Source organism: Halyomorpha halys, unplaced genomic scaffold, assembly GCF_000696795.3.
Source record: "Halyomorpha halys isolate HHAL.00 unplaced genomic scaffold, Hhal_1.1 Scaffold732.1, whole genome shotgun sequence".
Lineage (NCBI taxonomy): Eukaryota > Metazoa > Arthropoda > Insecta > Hemiptera > Pentatomidae > Halyomorpha > Halyomorpha halys.
Genome location: NW_027110312.1, coordinates 253,624 through 273,081, shown reverse-complemented (window position 1 = coordinate 273,081; position 19,458 = coordinate 253,624). Strand labels below are relative to the sequence as shown.

Sequence of the window (19,458 nt, the reverse complement as noted above, 5' to 3'; positions counted from 1 at the left end):
ATAAACTCCCTAACTACCCAAACCCACTAGTTTCTAGATGATAATGATAAGTGAAATAAGTTAATAGAAACATATGTAGCAAAAGTTTACAAAATAAAAAACTAAACAGAGTAATATTCTCAGTTAATATAATTATGTAATATTCTCATTTTTTAAAAATCTTTTTAGCCCTGATGAAGCCCTGCAAAGTGGAGCGAAACGTCGGACATTAAAATAGTTATAAACAACTTGTTCTTTTTTTTTTATCGCAACCCTGACCATCTTCTTATATTTAAATTCTTACGGTCAACTATATATAAATATATTGTACTATTACCTCAAACCTATAGCCATATTTCTTTGGTTTTCTCATTTAAGAACAACCGTCATGTTTTTCCTTAGAGAACAATCATCTTGATTAAAAATCTTTGAACAAAAGGGCGTTAATACAAAGAGCATACCTATTAACTTTTAGTAAAGTTTGTACAATGATAAAAGTTTTAATTAAATTCGTTTTTTTATTGTTTTATTTTCGATCAGCATTGAAAAAAAAACATTCTTAGTTTAATTTTGTTTTGTTTCTTTTCCCCTTTACAACTGTATTTTTTTTATTTAGTAAAAAAACAAATAAATCCCTTGGTCGTAAACCTACCTTCTGCCGTACAGCATCCTTTAATAATATTGCTCTTAACCCTGTCGACGATGACTCGCCTGGAATCCTCACACAAGACTGAAAAGATAGAAACTGCTAGTCGATTCCGACTATTACAGCACTTACTTGACAAACGGTCTAATGTCACAAATAAAATCATTCATACAGACCTTAATGTTCCATATGTAACCGATCTAGCCCGAATCAGATATCAATCCTTCCATTATAAACTCCCTAACTACCCAAACCCACTAGTTTCTAGCCTTGCATCCTCTTCTATTCCTGACAATCCTCCGAGGCGCCTGAAAATAAGATGGCCACGAGACCTGCTAATGTAAAAACGTCATTAGAGTGCTATCAATGGGTAGTTTCTCTACAGGCCTGTATCGCCCCATTATAAACTGAATTCAAATTTACTGGGTATATTATTATGTACAGTTGTAAATTTCAATAAAGATATAAAAAAATATATATAAAAATGAAATTTTTGGCTTATATCCACTTTATTATTGTTACGAGAAGTTGGGTGGGAGGGGAGATGGTGTTGAAGATGCTTTTCGCGCATAAACCTTAAATATTCCTGAAGAGCATTGACATTTCCAATTATTGAAAAAACTTTCTGGGAACATTTATCCTACCATCTTATTTTAAAAGCTTTTCCTCACAGTCCTCAACGTTCTAGATTTTAAAACTTTACTTAACAAGCTTACAACGACACTTTATTAAACTATACGAATAATTCGCTTAGATGGTCTATACGAATAATATGCTTAATAATTGTTCAAGCCGATGGCCATTAGTAGAAAGAAGTATATGCAAGTTTTTATTAGTTAAACGTATCTTATTTTGAAAAGTGGTAAGAAATGGTGCATGCTTTATTAAGAATGTTTATTGGGTTTGTCAGATATGATTTTATTTCTTACTTCTTTGTAAACGATGATAGAAGTGGAAATATAATCATTTTCATTCTGTCTTTATGGGGAGTAAGAAAAAAATCGTCATAGAACCAAGACATCGATGGATCTTCCAAGTTTAGAAGGGCCCAGTGACCACTAAGGATCAAAAATAATTGAACGAACAAATTGTGAAAAATGCACTAAATTTGTTTTTAAACATAAAATTCTAGCTCTGAGCTGGATCAATGGATCAAAAATTAGGAATAAAGTTTTTTATTTTTGGCGGAGACTCCCCTTGGAGAGGACTGCCTAACCATCAACGTTCTTCATTTTGTGGGACCTCCACTCAATGAAAAAAGTCAACGTCCCAGGGCGGATTCGAACCGGCACCGCCAGTAGACATCATCATATTGGTTAGACTGTGTCTTAACCACTGAGTTACGGGCGGCCCAGGAATAAAGTTATACATTTTGGAAAATCTGTAGTTGTTAGTGCAATCCGTTTATTAATTGCTATTACTGTTAATTTCTTCGTCTGTTACAAGCCAAAACGAATTATAAACTTCTGAATCCCAGAACCGAAAAATTCAGGGTTTTGAAGTCTGGCAAATTTAATTTATTATTATAGTTTACTGTTTCAGTTATTTTGACTGCATCCGTTCTATCTTCGTTTTATAATAAATTATTTGAAGTATAACGAATGTTATTCGCTATCTCATTATTCATATTTTTCTTGGTAATGTTGTGTGGAGATTCATTATTTAACATCCTTCTTCGTCTTCATTGGAGCGCGGAATGTGCTCCTTGTCTATTTCGACTATTACAACATTTACTAGACAAACAGTCTAAACTGTCAATCCATTACAAAAGACTGATCTACATGACGGTCATAAGGCTTATCTGGATATACGGAGTTGAGTTTTGGGGCTCCACTAAACCATCGAATTCCACTCGAATCCAATCCTTACAGTCCTAAATCCAACATAAAATCCTTAACGCTCCTTACTTTGTACACAGTTATCCATCAGAACCTCAGTGTCCCATATGTTGCCGATTTGGCCAGAACCAGATACCATTTCTTCCATGATAAACTTCGCAACCTCCCTAATCCACTTGTTTCTAACCTGGCTTCTCCTTCACTACCCCAATAATCCGCCTTGGCATCTGAAAAGAAGATGGCCTCGAGATCTTCTCCTCTAGAAATGTTATTGGAGTTCTATCAATGGGTAGATTCTCCGCATGTTTGTATCATGTCAACAGGTGATATTACCTTATCATCTACAGCAAATTTACTTGTATATATTTTTATACAGTTTGAAATAACAATAAATAAATTATTAAAAAAACACCAAAAACATCCTTCTTAATTCTTTCAGATTGTATTTAATCCTGCATTCTCTGTCAACCGTAGTCTCATTTTAGTATTTCTAAACCAATGCGAAACACCCGACTCCGTCCACGGAAAAACTAGGTATATTTTTAACTGTAAATTTCTGTCTATTGGTTAGAACTTATAGGTATTGTTTAAAGTCAATGCATTCAATAAAGACGATTTATATAATTTATTTCCAGGAGTTGGCGACAGAAAATGGGCTTGTTGTTACAGAGGAAATGGAGTTCAAGGACGACTACATCCCCAAGAAAATCAGGGAATTGGAGAACATCATAGAGGTCACCTTCCAAAGGACAAGAGGTAGTTAAACAGATTTATAAAAGCTTTTTTATTTTATTTTTTTGTATTTTAGAAGAATTTATAGTTTTCATTATTATTTCTAAAAAAAAAAAAAAAAAAACTCGTCACTTTCCTCTAACCTCTTCAATTTTAATATCACCGATTCTTTGAGACAATTACATGTCCCACCTACATGTAGAAAAAAGAAAGTTAACATAAGAAGAATAAGAGATTTTTTATTTAATTAGAAATGCTTTATTCACTCATGCTGCCCAAATACATCGAGTTGCTACATTACACAGCAACATACTGATCAATCCGTGATCGAACATATATAAATGACATATTTTTATATGATATAATAAAATAAAAAGAAAACATTTTTTTTTTCCAGTTTTCTTTTACAATCAATACTAGTCTACACACTAAATACGAGTTTTTCAATTTATTCCGTTTTTTCTTTCCCTTCCATTTCACAATTTGTATTGTATTTGATCGAATAATTCACTCTCTCGAGTTCTCCTATATAACAAATATTAAAAGTATAAAAATAATAAAGTAATAAAATGACAAACAAGATGTGCAATGTATGTATGCCATCCCTACTCTGGATAACTCCCCTACTCATTAATTTACATGCATATGGTGGTGGATGATTCCCAGGGAGTCGAGTATTATATTCTCTGTTTTCGTAACCACGTTCTGGACATCGACCCCGGGCTCCGAACCAGAGGCCTCTCACGTTGAAGTCTCGTTCTCCGAAGCCCTTACGGAACTTCTCCTTGAGGAAAGGGATACATTTATTGTAGATTTCCTTCTTTTCCCTATATACTATATTTGCCTGGTCAAGGTCGTTATTTTCATATCTCACAGTGGGATCCAGAATGATTGCCGACTTCATCGACTATCGTAGAGCTTTCACACTACACTGCCCCTGATCAACCCCCAATCTGTCAGCACATTCAGCAATCTCGGCTGAACAATCGAAAGTGGACTGGAACAGACCATCGGGTACATTTGACAGCCGCTGAGCAATGTACCACTGTTGTAGGGGAGCCTCCCATTGGCAGCGGATCAAGCCTAGACTTCGGTACCTCCTCGGAGCATACATCACCGTGGAGGTAATCGCAGGGAGCTCTGTAATGGGTTTAACACTTCTGCGAATCATTGTGTCGATGCCATCTTGGGTATAATAAAGAGTGAACTCTGGCTTTGGCTTCAGTCAAAGACTATCAAAACAGCCCTAATGAAGCCTTGCAACGTGGGGCGAAACGTTGGCTGATTAAAATAGTTGTCACTATTTAATTTTTTTTTTACCGCACCTGGATCATATTCCATTTATTAATAATACTCATGTTCAATCAACGATCTGTTAAGAAGAATATTGTATTAAAATTCGAAAATATAATGTAATGGATATCCTTAAAGATTTAGCTTTGACCAAATTTAAGTAGTGTTTATATGGTTTTTATAACTATTTAAATGCATTAGTTAGAAATAAATTGTTAAAAAAAAAATGACTACAATATACACTCCTCTCTTAAATACTACATTATTTTAATTTCTAAAATGTTTAAGTGTTTTATCTAAGTTTACTAGATTGAATTACTTTAAAATTTTAGGGTAATATTTTATCTGTACCTCATAAAACCATGACGGATCATGGGTTCATAACACGGGCTCGTCTGTAGCAGTAGGAGTAAGGCGTAGGTCTTTGCTAGAACTGCAGCGGCGCCGGGTTTAATCCAGCCTGAGGGGTTAACTTTTATTTTTGTGCTGTCCCACGAAAAAAATAAAAGGGGTTCAGTACTTCTTACAAAATACTTTTTAACTATAGATTTATTTTTAACCTATAGATTTTATTTTTTAACTATAGATTTTTGACATCCGTGGTGGAGGGTGATTATCTAGAGTTAACCATTCTATTCTAAACATGGTGGGGGATCAAGTTTTCATTTCGTGATACTACCGCAAGTTAAGGGACCGGTATTATAAATTTAAACAATGGCCCCTTACCCAACTATAGGTTCAGTCACTTTAGACGTATGGTTCCATGTGTTCATATTTCCTTACAATTTTATAGAAAAGAAACTGAATAAAAACAACTAGGTTCCCAGAAGGCCCTTGAGACCATTCTAACAGCCCTTTTCAAGCCCTTAGTATCCTATATCAATAGCAAGGGCTGACACTTAGGCAGGTACATGCTGTCATCTCACAATGGACTTGGATCAGTCAAACTATTTTATGGTTAACATATGTAAGTCAGTACACACAAGTCTTAGGTCATGGTCTCTTTCTTAGAAGTCTGACTACTCAACTTCTCACCACGCCTTTTTCCCCCTTCCAGATTTTTACTTCTAAATTTCATAGGCTCTCTAGCCCCCACCTAGTCTCCTAAAATTATCCGATTGGTCAAAACCCCTTCTCCTATTTCACTATTCTTCCTACCCCCTCTTCTCAAGTGTTCATATATATTTCCTAGACTAGATAGCTAAGTTAGAAGTAAGAAGATAGAGGCTAGTAACAGTAACAGTAACATGTAGTTCTTGTAAATATGTTAGAATAAAGTCATTTTAGTCTTCACTGATTTTTTATGATATGTAACTCGCAGAAATAAAAGTCGATTCTCTGTCCGGTTTAAACCGCGTCGCTACAGGCAGAAGGTTACTCTCTAATCAACTCCACCATGAACGGCTTGAACTACAGTTCTACAAGGATGTGATTTGTTCATGATCACGCTCAACTACTAGACTTTTCTCAAATTAAGAGTACCCACTATGAGATTGCGTCGGTCTCCCTGACGCCACAGATTTGATTCACGGCTACAGTAACAGAATAAATAATTATCTGTCGCAGCTGGATTCAAAACTGGGTCCTTGTAGTTAGTTGTGTTTACCCAGTGCACAGTGCCTCAGGATACAATTTAATCTACATATCAAATTTTTTCACTGTAGAAAATTAAATAGTTGTGATAAATAATTCAATTCATTTAATATTGTTAATACTTCACTGTCAGTGAAACTGATAAAAATTAATTTACAAAAACTCAGTTTTTAATTGATTGAGTTTCTTTTTGTCGAACAGATATCTCATCTCCGGTTATTATTCTTTTTTTCGAATATATTTCATTAACATTACCATCTTTCCCTTTTTAAAGAAGTAATTAATGTAATTCTGATTTGTATTAATTCCAATAAAAAATAAATAAAACCATCCACACGTTCTACAAGGTTAGGAGACCCTGAAACAAGCAAGCTATTATTTGTTTTTAAATATGGAGGAAAATGCAGAATGTCTGGAGATCCTAGAATTTCTCTCTCAACTTTATTACTGCTATTGAAAACACAAAATCAATTTAGAACTTTAGTTGAGAAGCCGGCCACTCTCAGCATTTCTATTGTCATATTTTGCAAAAGAAATCTCTGAAGCAATACGTGACATCTGAGTAATTTTTTTTTTATTACATTAATAAATAATATACTCGAAAAGGATAATATTATAAAAACTACGATATTATTGTCCGTCAATATGCAATAACTGAAATAACATATGAGAAATGATATTACCTGAATCGTTGTTAAGGTATCTAAAGATATTTTAAGATCCTGTTCATAATGTTTTTCGCTAAATTAATTTAAGAAAAAATAAATCAATTAGGTACGAAATAAATTAATTTATATAATCCCGAATAAATAAACTGTAAATTAAATTCCTACCAACGTGCAGGAACATTCAATAAGTATATGTACATCGGAATTACATTATTAAAACCAAATTAAAAGTGATCTTTATGGAACCATTAATCTTTAATTTATTTCTACTTGATACTATGAACGTTTGCCCCAAAGTTGAAACGAATGCTTGGAATGACGGGTTATAGGCACTAGTCCTTAGGAGCTCATATACTCTGCTACACGGTGCTTCCTGCGTTGGAATGTGTTGCAGAGGTAGTTGGAAATATATTTGAAATTGTCGTGTTGACTGTGTATAATTAATTAGTCCTGACTAAAATTGAAGGTATTCAACATATAAAAACCACGATAATGCGTGGTCAGTAGTAAGCTGGTTAGGATATGAATTGACACGATGAGTCTTATTAGCTGTAAATCCACACAGGGTGGAAATTTCACTCTGTAGGGAACCAGCATACAGCCCTGAAGGGTATGAAAAGTCCTACAGGACCTCGTCATATATCCTTGCAGGAAGAAAACTTCACTCCGTAGGGAACTAGCCTACGATCATAAGGGAATAAGTCATACAGGAACTAGCTGTAGATCCTTACGAAAGGTAGAAAAGGTTTAGACAGAAGGATAGACCACAGAACGCAGAAGTGGAATTAAACATAATAAACATTTCTAGAAATATTATACAGCATAGTTACCTTCCTAAAGGTATGGAAAGTAATTATTCTCCTAAAAATGGATGACTGTTAACAGTAAAATAGTTTTTATTCATTAAATGACAATAATATTATTAAATATTAGATTAATGACAATATAGAAGATAATTATATGTTATATATAGGATATTTTTATCAGCAACCTGAAGATGGGGGATATTTTCCAAAACGTTGTTGCTGATTATATGAAATAAATTATTGCAGTTGAAAAAGGAAGAATTGTGTCATTCACCAAATCCAGTTTAATTCCAGAGACTTTTCGAGTAAAAGATCATTAAGTTTAAAAATATTATATATAGATAATTAACCGTATAATTTAAAATATGAAGCTATCATACTTTGTAAAGCTATCATTTTGAGCAGCCCTGATGATGTCCTACAAATTGGGGCGAAACGTCGGATAATAAATAGTTTTAAACTATTTTTGTTCTTTTCCACCGCAATCCTGACGTTCTTCTTTATATTTCTAAAAATAGCACTATGATGTATATTACTTACTGCCTCCTAGGAGGAGAAAATCACAATTTCATTTGGCCAGTTTTTACTTAGTCAAATTACTAGGATATTAATCGTAACCCGGATTAATATCCCTGTTAGTATATGTTATAATGCTACTTATAATAAGCTGGCTTTTAGTGGATCAGAAGTAATTTTTATTTGTTAAAATAATTCATTTATGAATATTACCACATACAAAATTAAAGTAATTACAAAAAACGATATTTATAAAAATACTGGGTTTATGCGATAATAGTTCACAAGTCGACAGCTAGATTGTAACAGGTAGCTCATAACAGTTATTGCGGTAGCTTGATCGGTGTCCTGTAACTAGTAGCAGGGTTGATACAAGTTCAACTTGCTGCATGGTTTCATATTGTATTTATGTTGATTAATTTTTGTTGTTTAACAGCCGTGGTTCCTCTTCCTGTTAAGGTTTATTTTTATTCGAATGCTGCTGGCAAACAAAACCTACGTGCTCGGAATAAAGAAAACGTTATTGTATATACATTGTATGTATACTCAGTATATTTACGTCATGTATGTGTCCATACAATTTGAGCCATATTTATATATTTGTTTGAACAGGCTACATCAAATTGAAGAAGGGTGTCAATAGTCCAATTAGGGTTGTTGAGTTTGTGTTCGTGGTTTGATTGAAGTCGAACTTGAAGCCAGAATTGATCCAGTGTTCAATTGGTTCGATTTACTTCTTTCATAAACATTAGACTGCTGAAATCGTTTCTCTGCAATGTTTACAATTAGAATTTATTATGTTTTAATTACATAAACACATAATTATGCGAATGCATCATATTTAACAGTGTAAATATGAAACAGTAATTTTCCGCAATGGAGAGGATGTATGATTATAATTAATTTTAATTTAAATGGAAAGACCTTAACATCCCATTCGTTGCAGATTTGACCCAAAACAGATATGAGTCTTTTCATTCCAAACTCCTTAACCATCCTAACCCATTAATTCTTAATCTTTCATCCTTAACAATCCCTGATGATCCTCCGAGGCGTCTGAAAAGAAGATGGCCACGGGGCCTTCTAATTAGGCCCATTTGGACGTACGGAGTTGAGCTTTGGGGCTCCACTAAACCTTCGAATTCCTCTCGTATTCAATCCTTTCAATCAAAAATCCTACGTAAAATCCTCAATGCTCCTTACTTTGTTAGAAATAAAACCATCCATAAAGACCTAAATGTTACTCATGTAACATAAACTCCCTAACCACCCAAACCCACTAGTTTCTAGCCTTGCTTCCTCTTCCATTCCTGGAAATCCTCCGGGGACCCTGAAAAGAAGATGGCCTCGTGGCCTTATATTGTAAAATGTTTTTAGAGTTCTACCAATGGGTAGTTTCTCTACATGCTGTATCACATCATTATGATCTTACTTCAAAGTTGCTTGTTGTATTTATATACAGTTGTAAATATCAATAAATAAATTTAAAAAAAAAAATGTTTTGTTTCCTTAAAAATCCTGTTCTACTTCCTCCTTTTTAGAGAAGTATTATCTTTCCATTAGCTGTATTTAAAATTCTTTTGTTCAATAAAAGGCGAAGACCTGAAAGAAGAAGCTTTAAGAGAGAAGAGATGATTTTCATTAATTTAAGGAGCTATTATTAAAAAGTTAAATCCGCATTCAGAGATTTGTTTCAGTGAATATTTTGGCCCTTAGTTATTTTGTTTTTTATTTATTAATTCCTTAATATAATTGACAAACATTGTTAAATCATTAAGTAAAACTATTAAATTTTCAAGTGTCATTGTTTTGGCTCAGTTAACGTTAAATAACTTTAATAATAAATTAAAAATAAGTGATACAGTTTTTCAACCTAGGAATTTATAAGATCAGAGATTTTACAAGATTCTTATATGAAATTGTAATACACAATTTATATTTATCGAATTTTCAGATTTTTAATGCTAAAAAAATTAATGTGACTATTGATAGATACTTTTACAGTTATCTATCAACGGGATAGGCTGAGCTAAGTATTGTTACGGTTGCCATGGTGAAATAAAAACACCGGCTAGATCTGTGTAGACAAGAGGTGTTACGGTTGTCATGGTGAAAACAAAACACGTGCGATATGTTCTGACGAGTGGGTTTTGTTTTTGTGAAGGTGACAGTTTGATTTCGGGACACGTTACTATTATTCAATGTGAAGTGGTAATAGTTTAAAGGCCCTCTGCCTTTACTGTTTGAACCGGAATAGCACCATATGAGAAATGTCATCGTATGTGTTATGTTTTTCAAAATTATGGTGTTCTACTTCAATGGACGGTCACTAACCCTAGAAGTGGGGATATAGTGCAGTGACGTTTCTTCAGCATGTCCCGGATAAGAGAATAATAATGTAAATATAGTTATTAAGGTTAAGCATTTAAGTTAAGGTTAAGTTAACCTATAAGTTTTAATTGTTTTATTAATTGATAAGAATTTTTTTTTCCTTTTCATTCTGTGTACATATATTTCTTCTTATTATTAAACTTTGGTACATATAATGATTGGAGAAGTTTGTCGGGGGGGGGGGCGGTCAGCAAAGAACAACATAAATAAACAAAACCATATTTATTTATTTTATACCGACGTTTCGACCTGAGTTTCAGGTCTTCATCAGGGGTTGTGGCGTAGAAGGTAGGCTTGCAACTAACAACCATCTACATACACGTCACCAGTTGCAAGCCTACCTTCTACGCCACAACCCCTGGTGAAGACCTGAAACTCAGGTCCAAACGTTGACATAAAATAAATAAATATGGTTTTGTTTATTTATGTTGTTCTTTGCTGACCGCACCCCCCCCCGACAAACTTCTTCAATCATTAATCAAGGGTCAACTATCTACACCTCACTTTGGTACATATCGTTCTGCTATTCAACTTTCTCTGCTTTCAACTTGTTTATTTACTTATGTTTTTATTTTGTTGTTGTTCACCGAATATTACGATAATTCAACAGGTGGGTAGGTAACACCCCTAGGTTTTCTGTTATCTACATGTAAAGGTATTCGCCAGTGGTCATAATTCAACAATTGTTTATATAGTGGTATATTTTAGCTATATTGTGGCCATAATGCTAAGGGTTTTCGATTTTCAAAAAAAAAAATAACGTGGCGCCTAAGGAGTAATTCTTTATTGTTTTATCTTTTTTTTCCTTTTGCTATTATATTTATTTTTTTTAAATTATTTTCCTTTAACTCACCCCCTTCTACACTGAGCGTGGGCAACTATAAACGATAAACATATAACTAAGGATAAGTCAAAATTTGCGGTTAATATATATAGATAAAATTTTCGGATTTTTAAAGCTAAAAAAAATAATGTGAGCTACTATTGCTAGATACTTTTGCAGTTATCACGGGGTTAGGTTGAGCTAAGTATTTTAGAATGTGATGAGGCAGAAGACTTGATTGTTATAGCTGACTTCAAGGACTGGAAGTTGATTGGCAATACCATGTTCTGACAACAGACCCCAACTTGTACAATACTCATTTAAGTCGCAATTCTGAAACCACGACGCGGCCTAAATCTCGTGCTCCTGACCCCTCCCCCTATGATAATATAATCTCTTCTATTATTCTATAAGGAATCCCACCAACGTCAGCTAGCTTCTTTTGGCGATTAAAAATATTTTTCGATTGTTTAAATATTAACGTTTATAGGTCGCTCATTTATCTTTCATTTTTACTTTCCTATTAGGTCAATTTAATGGATCAAATCAAAATGGAAATATTGAACAGATTTTCGCGATTCAGAGCCCTCTAAGTCCAAAATATGGAATTCCAAATATTGGTAAATTTCTTTTCTCGATTTTCTCGATTTAGACGGAAGGACTGATTTTGTTTTGTAAATTTGTTATCTTCAGTGCTTAGTTACCAGGAAATCTTATGCTCATTAGCCCTAAAACTTGCTAAAAGTTTTCTCTTTGGAATTCATTAACTTCTCTTATGAATTAAAGGAGTATTTAACAGCATCAATCCAGGTTTGAAAATATTTAATGAATACGAAAAATATTCATAATTGGAATATGCCCACTTCATTTTTTTTTTTTTTTTTTAGAGTCAAGATCTTTATTTATTGATAGACATCACAATCTGCCACACCGGTGTGGGCAATAGGTAATAGCGATAAATGATAACATTCTTACTAAAATAAAATAAGAATGAAAAATAAATAAATGAAAAAAAGTACATAAAATAAATAAAATCACTCTTAAAATATATACAAACAGAAGCATAAAGAAAATGGACATAATCAAGCTATGTGCATCAACAAATAAAAAAATAAAATAATGATTAAAATAAAAGAATCTATAGTCACATTTACGCTCCTACATACAGTATTTACACAATCGACCTGAGGATCCCTTAGCTCACTCTATCCCCCACGTGTGAGGGGTAGAGCAGAGCTCAAAAGATCCCAGCGCATCCCTCTCATATAATGGTAATGAGCCAGTGGAGGCTGAGCAAGTGGGCAAAAAAAATATGCCCACTTCTGAAGCTAAAACCAAATTTTGAGCGTGAAACTAGATTAGATTTAATACGTCTTGAGGGTTTTGGCAAAAGTTTCATAATGGGGCTAAATAGTTATGGCTTAATAAACATTTTATTTGCGCATAACTATATGTTCCAAAGGTAATTAATCTCTTTAAAAAATAAAAATGGGAAAATAAGAAGACATAGGGTAAAGAAGTTCCTATATTCTTTACCCTATTGAACAATCGGATTTGATTTTTTTATATTCAATGTGAACTACTTGAAATATATTGGAAGAAGATAGTTGGCCGTATGAAGTAGATTGTAGGAAGATAGTCTGGGTGGTGGTCTATAAAGGTATCAAAATAGTAAAAGAAAACTATTTATTGTTAACCAACCAAAAGGGTTCCGTCAGGGCTGTCAGATTGAAACGGATATCACTGGTTATGTTCATTTCAATGTAACAGCCCAGGCGGAGTTCTGCAAAGTGGGGCGAAACGTTGATTAACGATAAATAGTTTTATTTTACTATTTTGATACCTTTATTGACCGCTTCCCGGACTATCTTCCAACAATGTATAAAACAGTTTTAAAAAATCAAAATAAAGCATTATAAAACCCTAAAGAATTGAATTCCAAAAATAATTTTTAAATTAAAAATAAGGACGATATATGTTGAAAGGATGGACGAGAAAAGAATTACGATAATACTTTTCTAAGAAATTGAAAATTAGTGATTATTTTTTCCAGTAATATTTGGAAAGTAATTATATATTATCCAAAATATCTCTCAATTATTGGTTATTTTCATAAGCCCTTATGCTTAACTGAGAAAATATGTGTTATTTCTTTATTATGAAAGATTGTTTTCATCGAAATATTAGTATACAAGTTTCGATTTATTTCCAGAAACGGAAAATCAAATTAATGTGTTCCATTATATTTATTATAATTCTGTTGTTATTTTGGATAATGGTACATTTTAATTTCTATAACCGATCTTGTAAAGCGCTATTTAATTTCTAAACAATTATACATAGATATATACTTGATAATACTTATTTTTACTTTCCTCCCTCTCAGTTTATGTGTTCGTTGGAGACCACGTGGCGCTGGTCGACTTCGTCAAATGTCTTCGGAAGAGGGGTCTTCTCGAGAAAGGGGAGTACATTGTTATATCTGCTGACGATGAGATCTACAATCCTGAGCGCAGAAAGAACATAATACAGAGAGGTGAGTACGGCTTTATATAAAAAATAATATATATCTACTATTTCACTATCGGATAGTTTATCAAATCGGACATTTGGAATGAGAAAATTTAAAATACAATTTATTTTAAAAAATTTTAATTTTGAATTACAAAATGAGAAAGTAAAATTTGAATTGTTAGAATCAAGGATGAGTAAAATAATAAAATAAATTATAATTGTATAAGTGATAAAAGATTATATATTTTGAAATAAAAAATATTTACACTGTAATTAACACTTTATATCCTCTTAGTATTTTCAATACATTTTACAAACTGTGCATTATTTTAATGAAAAAAAAAAGTGTTTAATTCTGGTATTCCCCGGAGTAAAAGTTGAGGGATATTACTCAAATTAATTTTTATATACTGGTATAGCTGGTTTCAATAAAGAAGTGAACTGTATTAGAAATAAATTATAACTATGATGAACAAAATAAAATGCATCTATTCTGGGATTATTAATGACAATTGATTATGTTTTGGCAAAGATGATTACAATTTGTATTATTGTGTTACTAATTAATTTTGACAGTTGATTACATTAATGAATTAGATTACAATTACTTGATGTTGATTTAAGAATCAACTTGATAATAACCTACTTGAATAACCTATAGAAACCTACTTGATCGTGAGGACTTGTTCTTCTGCTATGTTCTTTAGTTCCCTCATCCTGGTTTCGTTTCCTGTCTGGTGGTGTTGATTAAATTATTGGCTCATCCTGAGGAATAGTTAACTGCTAATTGCCCTAGACTCACTTGTCTGTCTTACCTCTTCACTCTCCAAGGGTACTTAGCTTACTTCTTTTTTCTCCCACTAGATGGCAGCATTTTCATATTCATCTTGAATTCTATTCAAATGTGAGGGGAGACATTTTCCTCAAACAAAAAGAAAGCATTTAATAACTTCCAAAACACGAAATATATAAGAAATATAAAACTAAGTAGTAATATAAGAAGTAAAATAAAAAAAAAAATTATAAACACAACATTTAAGGTGATCAAATTAAACTGTTATATATACTCTCGAAACAAATTTATGTAGGTGGCCAATATAACATAGCTATATTGATTTTTTTAATTTAAAAAAAAATTGTAAAGCATTCCCGATTTTAGGTGTCAAAAATATTTATGTAACGATAAGAATATTTTGTAGGATAATAGTCCGGGTGGCGATCAATAAAGCTATCAAAATAGTAAAAGAAAACTATTTATTGTAAAGCAACGTTTCGCCTCAAATTTGCAGGGCTTCGTCTGTGTTGTCAGAATAGAGCGCTCATTTTGACAACACTCACGAAGCCCTGCAAAGTGGGTCGAAACGTCGGTTTATAATAGATAATTTTCTTTTACTATTTTGATAGCTTTATTGACCGCCACCCGGACTATCCTCCTACAATCTACTTCATAATGTTAACTATCTTCTTTCAATATGGATATTTATATTTTATTATAATTTCTATATTAATTGCAACTTTGCATTTTTCGTCAGCTACTCAAAAAGAAGTTAGTACTAATAACATGCATCACATGTCCTGGTTCTATTGTATCTTAATACGATTAATGTCTCAGATCGTGTACAACAATTCCAGTACCTACCCTTTGTGATCGATTTAGCACTATAATTCCTTTCTACAGACATAAATACTTTTTACACACGAAATTGAGGATGATTTACGACTCTTTACAGATCCGAATAACACACTAAGGGAAGAAAAGCTCCTTAAGGTTTTTAAAAATAAAGTATTGTGAAAAATATTCAGACCGAAAGAGAATGAGTTATCAAGAGAATTCAGGTTACTCGACGCTGAATTTAAGTTATAGCATTGTGGCGAATTAGATGGGCGTGTAAATTTGTGGGACTTTGTAACAAACAGATCCCTAAAATGTTAATGAATACTGAACTTCCAGGTAAACGTCCGACGGGCAGACCGAAACGTAGGTTGGAGGATTGCGCTTAAGACTAATTTAGTAGATTTCGGTCAGAGGGGAATTATTAGACTGATGGATGTAGAGAACGTTTGGTGGTATCGGCATTGAACCTTCGAGCTCGCTAATCTTTTAGACTTCACCTGCTTCGAGGAGGTTTATTGCGTTGACACCGACGGATCCCTAAGATACCCCGATATTGTTGCATTTACAAAAGTCTTGTCTGGTCTTGGATCCGACGGTAAGATTTGAAAGTAATGAATGGCCTCGAAAAGGAAGGCCTCTGGTTTGGATTTCGCGGAACAATACCAGACAGAACAAGGAGCTTCTTAGAAGGCCTAGGTGTTAGCATTGGGGATATTGCGATCTTGGCGGAAAATATTATTTTGGACTCCCTGGAACATCCCTGGTACATGGTACATGGATATACATCATCACCTGCATGGGAATTACCTCTAGATTATTCATTATTTTTTCTATTTATTTATTTTAGTAGGTTGATCTGTTGATTTGTGTGTTTTAACTTATTTATTCATTAAATTATTTTATTTTTATTATTATTTTTATTTATTTATTTATCTTTTTTTTATTTATGTATCCAATCTTGTATTTCTTTTAACCGATTTTTTATTATTTTTGCCTTTAAATCTATGTATTAGTTTTGTTTTGGTAAAATGTATTTAATTGTTTGTTTTAATGTAAGCTGATCTACTGCTATGGTATTTCGCTGGTTTGATTTCACATCACTGTTTAATGGTGAATTTGTTTAGCGTGTCACTGGGGAGGATCTGAGAGAGGGAATTCGGGAGAGTGAATTTGTTGATAAAATGAAACAAAAATTGTTAAATAGAAGGGACAAGAAAAGGGAAAAAAAAGGAATAAATTGAAATATTTGTATTTAGTGTGTAGTATTGACTGTAAAAGAAAACTGTAAGAAAAAAGAAAAAAAAAGTGTTTTCTTTCTATTATATTATATCATATAAAAATATGTAACTTATATATGTTCGATCACGGATTGATTGCTCTACTGCAATAGCGTATATTAAAGTAGTTGCGGTTAAAAAGCTCGTAGTTGGTTCTGCGTGCCACGCTGTCGGTTTACCGCCTGTCGGTGCAATTGGCATGCCGTGGCATGTCCTGTCGGTGGCTGACGGGCTTCGCGGCGCGCCCCACTCGCTCACGCGTGTGGGCCGACGCATTGTGTCGTTCTCGTTGGCCGGCTCAATCCTACCGCGGTGCTCTTAAACGAGTGTCGAGGTAGGCCGACACTGTTTACTTTGAACAAATTAGAGTGCTTCAAGCAGGCTCTGAAAGCAGCCTGAATAGTGGTGCATGAAATAATGGAACAGGACCTTGGTTCTATTTTGTTGGTTTTCGGAATCCAAGGTAATGATCAGTAAGGACAGGCGGGGGCATTCGTATTGCGACGTTAGAGGTGAAATTCTTGGATCGTCGCAATCAATTGATATGCTGTGTAATGTAGCAACCCGATGTATTTGGGCAGTGTGAATGAATAAAGTATTTATCTCTCTATACATAGTTCAGCCCTATGGCACTTTTACCTGGAATGTTTTGAAAAAGTTCATAAAGTTAAAGAATAGTTAGAAATAGAATTCAAATTGTCAGAAATATTTCTTATATTTTTGAAAACATTTATAGATTTTATATTTTTTCTTTTTAATTGTTTATAATTAATAAATGTTAGTTTTATAATAAATTAAATTTTTTTATAATTTTAAAATTGTCTTTAATGGACTATCAATCAAGGATTATCTGGTGATGATTTTCGCCTAACGAAGAACAACGACAATACTCAACTGTGATCGTTCAACTAATGTAGCTATATTGTTTCCGATGACCATCAATCAACACCATCCACTGTTATTGAAAACATTATTACAACTCACATAGAGAGGCTCAATAAGCGATTCCTCGAAACTGGTCCCCGGCAGGCAATGATCAATAGCTTTAGTACAAGGACAAAAGGTGAGTGGGAAGTAATTACTAACTGTCATTACAGGTCGTAGTGATGAGGAAGTAATACTCGGCCAATAGGGAATCGGCTGGCAAAAGCAAAGCTACCATTCATCTATCCTCCTGACAGGCTAGATCAAGTAAAGTCTCTAGTAACGTTACTTAAAACATTAAAGGGACCAGAAGTAGGGGAGAGGGGAGAGGAGGATAGATACATATGTAACTTTGTTTTATTGATTGGAGAAGATGGTCGGGGGTGCAGTCAGCAAAGAAACGACATAAATAAACAAAAAAATATTTATTTATGCCGACGTTTCGACCTGAATTTTCAGGTCTTCATCACGGCTATAAAAAGAAAAAGACAACAATCATCATTCAGAGAGAAAAAAAAAAATATATATATATTTGGAAATATACATAATAATGGAAGGAAAATATAAATTAGTTGATTAATAGCTATGGACAAAGACAGTAGTAGATTGATTACATTACTATTTATATACATATAAATGTGAGTAATAAATAAATGAAACAGTGGATAAGAATGTTGTATTGATCATTAACATTAAAAACCTTTGTGTTATATAGATGAGTATAAAGAATGAAGAAAGTAAGAAATGCGAGAGTAAGGTTATAGAAAGAGAATCAATGCTACATTGTTATAAATTGCAGGAAAAGCCGATAGAGTGCAGGTCGGCAAAATACGTTACATAAACAGAAATCTAACGGTCAAAAGATCGTAGAGATAAAATAGTCAATGTGCCAGTAAAGAAGGTAAAAACCAACTTAAAAAGGCGTAAAATGTAAAATAATGAGAGCCCAAAAATTAATAAAATGTAGCAATATATAAAGGGCATGTAAAAACGTATATCTTAAAAAATGGATATATTAACGGGGAGTATGTAAAAACAATGTTATAAAAAATAAGAAGAAATATGGAGGATAGGAAATCAAGAAAATAAGAAATATAAGATAAGAGAGAAAAATAACATACAGTTATAGCCAGAGATTTCTGCTAAACTGTTTGAAATTGCAGGAATAGTCGTTAGAGTGCAGGTCGACAAAGACTTTGTTTTGATGCCATTGAATCGGTTTGTTTAAAGTAAAATGGCACAGAAAGCAAAATATTTGCTTTCAGAAAGTAAATTTGAAAGATTCCGTAGATTACTATCTACTTTCTCGTAGATTATGCTTACTACAACACGAAAAAGACTCTAAACTTTCCATTTACTTCAAAAACTCTTACACACTGTGATAATCAGACCTTGTTGGACATTCGGAATTGAGCTTTGTGACTTCACCGAAACATTCAATTCCTCACGACTCCAATCCTTACAATACAAAATCCTCCGTAAAATCCTTGATGGTCCTTATTAAATAAACTCATCCATAAAGATCTCAAAATCGTATTTTGACGTAGCAGATTTGGACCGAAATAGATATACTTCCATCATTCCCGAATCATTTTAATATCTCATTCCTAACAATTCCTGATAATCCTCTTAGACATCTAAAAAGAAAGCGGATCTTTTTTTTTTTTTTTTTTTAATATTTATTTATTGCTATTTACAACTGTACATTAGAATACATTTAGTAAATTGATCTAAGTTAAATTGGAGTGCTACAGGCGTGTAGAGAAACTACCCATTGGTAGCACTCTAATGACATTTTACATTAGCTGGTCTCGTGGCCATCTTCTTTTCAGGCGCCTCGGAG

General features: G+C 33.2%; 1 protein-coding gene across 1 annotated transcript in view; it reads left to right on the top strand.

Annotated features, from left to right (window-relative positions):
- LOC106685761 (guanylate cyclase 32E-like) overlaps nucleotides 1-19,458 on the top strand; it is a 146,883-nt gene that overhangs the window by 13,917 nt on the left and 113,508 nt on the right. The window contains exons 3-4 of the mRNA XM_067048459.1: nucleotides 3,099-3,219; nucleotides 13,672-13,821. Of these exons, the coding sequence (XP_066904560.1) occupies nucleotides 3,099-3,219; nucleotides 13,672-13,821 (271 nt within the window). The remainder of the gene's footprint in view (nucleotides 1-3,098; nucleotides 3,220-13,671; nucleotides 13,822-19,458) is intronic.